Genomic DNA, 8,192 nt, shown 5'->3' on the forward strand with positions numbered 1-8,192 from the left:
AAATGAGAGGTGATAGCATTGCTTCAAGTTTTTCGCTGCGAATCAAGTTTTTAAAAAAATGATCAAATCTATTTACTTTATGCACACGGATGTGCAACATAAGGTAAGTAGGGTAACTCTGATAATCACAAAATCAAGGTTATAAATGATAACTTGAACCAAATACACTCTAAATATAATTCTAAACCCTAAGCTTTAAAAAAATTATACTTTATGCACACGAATGTGCAACATAAGGTAAGTAGGGTAACATCTCTCTCTCTCTCTCTCTCTCTCTCTCTCTATATATATATATATATATACATCTCTCTCTCTCTCTCTCTCTCTCTCTCTCTCTATATATATATATATATATATATATATATATATATATATATATATATATATATATATCTAAACACAACCTAATATTGTTTCGTTCAATCCTAGGTAATATAATAAAAACTTATTTGTTTAGAAATTTTAGTATATAATCTAGTTTAATATTTACTATATTACCCATATTGGTTCAACCGTAGGCATTGTTGCAACTAAATTAATTTAATATTTAGTTAATTTTTTAAATTTAATTAATAATAATAATAATAATAATAATAATAGATTGATAATATATATATATATATATATATATATTATTAATTTATAAAATTTTAAATTACATAATAAAACTTTATCGAATGTTACACAATCAAACACCTTTCCTTCACTAGAGGCAGCAATTTGACTTATATATATATATATTTGCTCTTCTTTCTACACGTGGGATGACAGCTCACTGTTAATTGAGATTCATACAATTGCAACATAAATCTTTAGGTATTAACCCTTCAAACGTCGCTAGGGTTCTTCATGGACTGGGACACCTTCGAAAGGCAATAGGGTTTCGTGGGACCACTTCGAATGCCTCTACTAGTGTTTCATGAGTAAATTTCGCGATCATAAGTCAGGAAAGCTAGTACAATAACTTATGTATGGGTAGATTAACATTTAATAAATGGTTAGGGGTATTTTTATCTCAAAGGATAAATATTGTAAGATAATTTTGGAAAAAATATCATTAAGGAATCTCGAAAAAGCTCACTTTTTGGAGGTTTTCCCCTTTTAGATTGTATGCTCCATTTATTGACGTGTCAAGTATGTATCATGACTCGAGGATCGTTCGTTACCTAAATCAAATAAAATTTTTATTAATAATGAACCAAATGTTAAAATGTAAGGCATATATCATGACTAAAAAATCACTCATTATTTAAATCAAATAAATTTTTTTATTGATAATCTTAATAGATAATTAAAATTAGTGGTGTAAATGAATCAAGTCGCTCATGAGCTATTCGAAACTCGATTCGATAAAAACTCGTTTAATGAGGCTCGTTAAGATAAACAAACCAAGCTCAAGTTTCACAATATTCGGCTCGTTAGCTCGTGAACATGTTCGTTAGTAAGCTCATGAATCAATTTTTAAATGAAAATAATAATAATTTTGATATTAAATTTATAAATTTTACACTCTACTTATGAAAAATATAGATAAATATATTAAATTTATTTATTAGAATAAAATTATAAATTTTAATAAGAATATTAGAATTTTCTCTAAATATATAATTTAGTTTTTAATGAATATTTAAATTTATAATTTATATTTATTAAATTCGTTTAGGCTCGATAAAAATTCGAATAAGCTTGTGAGCCATAAATATATTCATTAAATAAAGCTCAATCGGCTCGATTATAAACGAGTCAAACTCAAACATTCAAGAGTTCCGCTCGGCTTGGCTCGATTACATCCCCTAATTAAAATTATCAATAATAATTTAAAACCAAATGCATTTTTAGAATTAAAAAAAATATAGATCCTTTATATTAACGACCCCTCTAGTACAGGAGGACCGACCCCATAAATATAAACGGAGATATATATACTATTATACTAGCGATGTTATGCCCCCATCGAGTCTAAACCATGGGCACATTTTTTTTAGAATTTAAAATTTAGATTAAAGGGAGTGAAAAAAAAAATACACACGCAAAATCAGGATCATTATTTAATATGCCAATGTTTTATAATAATAGAACAAGAAATCGGACTATTTTCACAGCAGATCCTGTCTCTATTATTGTACATTCTTCCGCTGATGACGGGGCTCCACACCGCAAGCTAATGCCATCTCACCCCACCAAACGCACCGCCTCGCCATCGCCCGCGCCACCGCCCGCTGGTGGATAATGGGCAGCCGCCTCCGCCGCCAATCAACTATCTCCGGTGGCTTCTCCCCCCCTTCCGGCGAGGCGGAAGAGGAGGACGGCGGCGTGATCCAATGGCCCTTCGGCCGGCTCGACACCCTCGGCCAGGACGAGATCAAGGAGACCGCCTACGAGCTTTTCTTCGCCTGCAGCCGCTCCTCCTCCGTGGCCTCCGGATTGCGCGGAGCGGCTGCTCGTCATTCCATCGACGGGGCAGAAGCGGCGGCGAAGGCGGGTTGCTCGGCCTCGACATCATCGGCAATGAGTCGGGTGAAGGAAGTGCTGGGCCTGAAGGCTAGGCCGGCGGCATCGATTAGGACTACCCTTGCCGCATCAGCAGCGACGTTGCCTCTGCCGGGGAAGGCGAAGCAGAGGTCGATGACGTCGGCGGAGATAATGCGGATGCAGATGGGGTTCGAGGAGCAAACCGATTTCCGCCTCAGGAAGATCCTCATGCGCTTTCTCGTTGGCCAGGTAATGCCACCAAGAATGGTCGGTGCAGCTTGTGATTCGTGCCCTAAATTAGAATTTCCCCCATTTTTTTTTCTTCAAACCATATTGCTTGCGATTCATCTTTCCATTCACCAAATGGCCCCCTTTTGGTTTTACAAACCTCTGGTCAGCTGTGGGACACTGGAACCTCTGACTTTTATGGAAATGAACTTGATGATCATTATGGATGAACACCAACTCTCTGCCTGAAACACTGAAATTTGTCATGCATTAGGGTTTTTATGTTTTCCCTAATACAATCTAGTACCTGGTGCTGCTATGGTTTGCCGAAAACAATCTGTGATAGTTAATTATTCTCGCATTAGTCTTTTCTATTTATAATATAGCTGAAAATTTTCATCTCATGTTTGTCATTAAAAAGCCTACTATGGTTGCTCAACAAGTTATTCAACATGATAGCATAATTTTAGCTAGTGAGATCATAGAGTTAGGTATCAGACCCTAATTATTCTTGGATTCGGTCGAGCTAAGCTATTTTCCTTATCGTTTTGATCAGGTATCCAAGCAAGTGGAGAGCATCATCCTCCCTCTAGAGTTCCTTCGTCATCTGAAGCCAACTGAATTTAGTGATATTCATGAATACCATCGGTGGCAACGTCGTCAGCTTAAAGTATTGGAAGCAGGACTGCTCTTACACCCGTCGCTCCCTTCTGACCGTCTATACTCTGCAGGGCTTCGTTTCAGAGAGATCCTTGCTACAAGTGAGTTTAGACCTATTGACACTAGCAAGCATTCAGAGGTTATGCGCTCCTTGTGCAATTGTGTCATGGCCTTAGCATGGTGCCATCAGAGTGTTGCCGCAGTGGAAGAGTGCCATTGGGCTGATGGGTTCCCCCTCAATGTACATCTCTACTTGTGTTTGCTTCGGTCCATATTTGATATCAAGGAAGAGACTGTCATACTAGAAGAGGTTGATGAGCTGCTCGAACTGATCAAGAGGACATGGACCACCTTGGGAATCAATAAGATGATCCATGAGGTGTGCTTCACTTGGATTTTCTTTGAGCAATACATAATGACTGGGTTAGTGGAACCTGACTTGATGCATGCAACATTGGCAATGTTGGATGAGGTGGCCATCGATGCCATGAAACCTGACAAGGAACCTAGCTACACCAGGGTCTTGATCCCAACCATGACCTCTCTGAAGGTGTGGGCGGAAAAGCAGCTCTTGGACTACCATGAGTGCTTTGAGAAAGATTCAGTTACAACAATGGAGAGTGTGCTCTGTTTAGCACTCTCAACTGCAAAGATAATGATTGAGATATCAAGCTATGGAAGTCCAGGAATGATATTTAAGGATTTTAGGAATTTTTCAACCAAAATCCATGTTGATCAATACATAAGAAGTTCATTGAAGAGTGCTTTTACCAAGGTTCGTAACACTATATTCCCCTTGACTAAATTATATGTTCTTCATCTTATTAACATGTTAGCAATATTGGTTCCCATAAGAACTATGTTCCCATAATTATCATGTTAGCATTTATGGGTTCTTAGTAAGAAAAAAAAAGTCCATGAATGGGCCTGCTAACATGCTATGTCTAGTGATTACAGTTACATGAAAATGGTAATGGAAAGATTGACAGCATGGTGGTAGAAGTAGATGAGGATCCCAATGATACCCTGATAAATCTGATGGAAGAAATCGAGAAATTAGCCTCGGTGGAGAAGGAGAACTACAGTCCATTGCTAAAGAGGTGGCATCCTGTTCCAGCAGCAGTTGCTGCAGTGACCCTCCACAGATGTTTTGGTGCTGTTCTGAACCAGCACATGTACAAATTCTCATGCCTAAGCAATGAATCAGTGAAAGTTCTACAGACTGCAGCAAATCTGGAGAGACTGTTGATTCAAATGGCAATGGAGGATTCAGCCGGATCCGAAGATGGTGGGAAGGAAATCTTAAGTGAAATCGCCTCATATGGAGTGGATACCATCCTTTTCAACCTTCTAAAGCATTGGGTGGATGATAGACTCAGGATAGGAAGAGAATGTGTCAACAGAGCAAGGGATAGTGAGGTTAGTTCATCGGGCAAGTTTCTTTTTAGAGTACTCTTTAGTTTCGATAATTTATCGACACTGGTACTGGTTAATCTTTTCATTTAACATACACTTGGCAACGGTATCAGAGTTGGAATCCTATGTCCAAATCGGAGCCTTATGCAGAGTCTGGGATAGATCTACTGAAGCTAGCCAAAGTGACAGTGGATGAGTTTTTTGAGATCGAAGGAGCGGCAAAAACCGAATTAGCACAGGACCTTGCAGTTGGATTAGATACTCTCTTCAAGGACTACAGTATGTTTGCTGCATCATGCGGTAAGACAATTATTTCTGATGATGAAATGCTTAACGCAGACAAGAAATACTTAAATATGATCTGCAAGTTAGAAAAAAATTTCCTGGATTTTTGTTTTAAATGAACTTGGTTACTACTGTTTCTGGTAAATGCCTTAACATGTTGCTTGCATTATATGTCAAATTCTAAGGTTCGAAGGAGAGCTACGTACTTGCGCATCCTCCATTGACAAGGTGCAACCAAGATTCGAGAGTTGCTCAGTTCTGGAAGAAGGCGGCAGCTCCTTGCAACGCCGGCGTCGTTGCCATCGACCCCAGCAGCTTCCCCATCCCCCGCGCGGCGCACACCTCTGGCGACGCCCACCGCCACACGGCCAGCCGCACCACCCAGCGCCTCTACGTCCGCCTCAATACCCTCCACCACATCCTCGCCCTCCTCCAATCCTTCGAGAAGTCTTTCGCCGCCACCTCCTACTCTCCCCCCTTCAGCCACTTCGATGGCGCCCGCTCCTCCATCAACACTGTCATCCTCCACGTGGTCGAGGTCGCTGCCTACCGCCTTATCTTCCTCGACTCCGCCCACTTCTTCTACGACTCTCTCTATCTGGGGAGCGTGGTTGGCGCTCGGATCGACGCGGCCCTGCGCGCGATGACTCACAACATGGCACATCTCGCCACGGTGCTCTCCGAGAGGGCGCTGGCGACGATCCAACCGGTGGTGATGCGGGCGACGCTGGAGGCGTTCCTGATGGTCCTGCTAGCGGGGGGCCCCGGGCGGGCCTTCGCGCGGGGGGACTACGACATGGTGGCCAAGGACCTAGCGTGCCTGAAGCGGATGTTTTCCCCAGCGTGCGGGGAGGAGGTTGTGTCTGAGGCAGCGGCGATGGCCGACGGGGTGGTGGCGCTGATGGCGATGCCGACGGAGAAGCTAGTGGAGGAGTTCAGCATCGCGGCCTGCGAGGCCAGAGGGCTGGGGCGCTCGCTGGAGAGAGTGCCGATGCCGGCGGCGACCGGCAAGTGGCACCGTTCCGACCCCTACACCATGCTTCGCGTGCTCTGTCACAGGAACGACGACGTAGCCAACCGGTTCTTGAAGCGCACCTTCCAGCTGCCCAAGCGGAGGTGAGATGCCGCCTTCGCCATCTGTTAATCTCACATTCGTTGGTTTGCATGCAAGCAGGCATCATTAGGAAATGCTTTTTATTCCACTGTTGTTAAAATTGATGCAAAAACGGAGATAGGTGGAGCAGAGTAATCCAACGCTGTATGTCAATTTTAATGAGAGATCATGTGAATATAACTACTCCTTAATTTGATGAGCAGATGAAACGAGACTAAATCTGGGATACAATCTCTAGGGGTTGATTCATCCTGTAACAAATTTGTTAGAGTGGCTCAACTAAGAAGGCTGAATATTTATCCTTCTCAGAGTGTGGCGCCGTCAAGGTGGCGGCTTCACTTTTAACTACCGCGACAGTGTTTTCCTATCTCCATTCAAATATTTTTAGAACGACTGTGTTTGTTAGAGATATTTAGTTACAACTTTGACTTTTATTCATGTTGTGGCGTTAATAGCCCCTGAGTTTACACTAGAAAAGTGTTTCCATTAGCTGATTAATCCAAACTGATTCATGATCGATTTTCTTGGACTGTGATCGTTTCATCTAAGTATGTCATTAATTGATCCAAATCTATCTTGTTACTGAATCTTCTTATTTCATCATTCAACTAATCGAACATTTAGTTGACTTTTGTTCCTATAACTTGTCTAGTTGATTAGAGAATGATATATTTATTATAATGAGACAGTGATCAAATTCTGACGCATATATATCCTCAAAAAAAAATTCCCCCCCTCCCCTCTCATAACCATTTGATAATTCATTATAAATTCATCTCATAATTTATATTTTTTTTATATAATTAAGACGGACGTAATCGAGATGGACGGTGAAGAACATCTAATAAATATATTTATTTTTGCATATTATTAATTGACTTTTGTTACACCTGTCAGCTCTTTAAATAATATCATATTGTTTAATGGTATAATAATTGAAATATAAAATTATTAGTCAATTAACTAGTTAACTGTTGACTTAACTTGATTTATTATGACTTTTCTATTTTTAGTTGACTCTAAGGTCGACTTCCTATATTAGGGCAACCGCGCTTAGGATATTTGGAGGGTACACGTTTTTGACATATATTCTCTCGCATCAAATATCCTCCATATGAGAGAATATAAATGGGGTATTAGAAATCATTCGGTATACCGGCTATGGAGTTTTGCTAGATGATTCTCTTGACAAAAAAATTTAAAAAATAAATCCAAGCAATTGTAGCAGTGTAGGTGCGTGGGTGGGAGGGGCCACATGTTGCTGCAGCAGTTTTGTTAATTTTTTTTTTTTTAAACCGTTGGCTTCTTTTATATATACATTATTTTTCTTTCAAATTTTCATAAGAAGGGATATAAATCCAGGATCCGAATTATATTGAATCATATTGATTTATATACGGATATAATTTGTTGGATCGAGACGCGCTAGAGAGGGGGTGAATAGCACTCGTGGCTATTTGTTCGATTATCGGAAAACTATCGGAGTAATTAAAATACAGCGGAATAAAATAAACACAAAGACACAAAGGGATTTACTTCGTTCAGAGCTTAAGGCGACTCCTACTCGAAGGCCCGCGATCCTTGATCGCTTCCGGTGGGCAACAACTATAAGCTCGATAAGAATTACATATTACAAAATGTAACAGCAATTAGAATAACTTTGTACCGACAACTTAAAGAAGAGAAAAACGAAGCTCCGGGCCGTCGGAATGTTGCAACAGCACTTCGGAATGACTTTGTTAGCAGCACGTTGAAGAAGGAAAGCTCAGAACTTGATTGATTGAGATGCTGGTCGAAACCCCCTTATAAAGGGTGTTCAAGGCGCCTTGAAGGTTGTTCAAGGCGCCTCCATGCTGCCTAGTCTTCCGCGTGGATCAGATCTGAACTGGTCGAACTTCATCCCTTGGAGGCGCCTTATACCCTGCTCAAGGCGCCTTCCAAGGCGCCTTATACTCCCTTCAAGGCGCCTTCGATGAACTTTCGCAGCCAGCTCAGCTTTTGCACCCGAGGCGCCTCC

At 40.9% G+C, this 8,192-nt stretch overlaps 1 protein-coding gene across 1 annotated transcript; it reads left to right on the top strand.

Moving 5' to 3' along the window:
- Positions 1-2,112: 2,112 nt before the first annotated feature.
- Positions 2,113-6,406, top strand: LOC121993269 (protein unc-13 homolog). Its single transcript, XM_042547997.1, has 5 exons — positions 2,113-2,721; positions 3,257-4,135; positions 4,318-4,779; positions 4,890-5,076; positions 5,247-6,406. Exons 1-5 carry the CDS (start codon positions 2,230-2,232, stop codon positions 6,179-6,181), a joined length of 2,955 nt encoding a protein of 984 aa, XP_042403931.1. The 5' UTR covers positions 2,113-2,229; the 3' UTR covers positions 6,182-6,406.
- The last annotated feature ends 1,786 nt before the right edge of the window (positions 6,407-8,192 follow it).

The sequence above is a fragment of the Zingiber officinale genome, chromosome 6B (genome assembly GCF_018446385.1).
Source record: "Zingiber officinale cultivar Zhangliang chromosome 6B, Zo_v1.1, whole genome shotgun sequence".
Taxonomy (NCBI): Eukaryota; Viridiplantae; Streptophyta; class Magnoliopsida; order Zingiberales; family Zingiberaceae; genus Zingiber; species Zingiber officinale.

Excerpts from the sequence above, each read along its gene's own strand:
- LOC121993269 (XM_042547997.1), top strand. The coding sequence starts at position 2,230 with ATGGGCAGCCGCCTCCGCCGCCAATCAACTATCTCCGGTGGCTTCTCC. Across the intron at positions 2,722-3,256 it reads TGCGCTTTCTCGTTGGCCAG|GTATCCAAGCAAGTGGAGAG; the intron begins GTAATGCCACCA and ends CGTTTTGATCAG. Across the intron at positions 5,077-5,246 it reads TATGTTTGCTGCATCATGCG|GTTCGAAGGAGAGCTACGTA; the intron begins GTAAGACAATTA and ends TCAAATTCTAAG.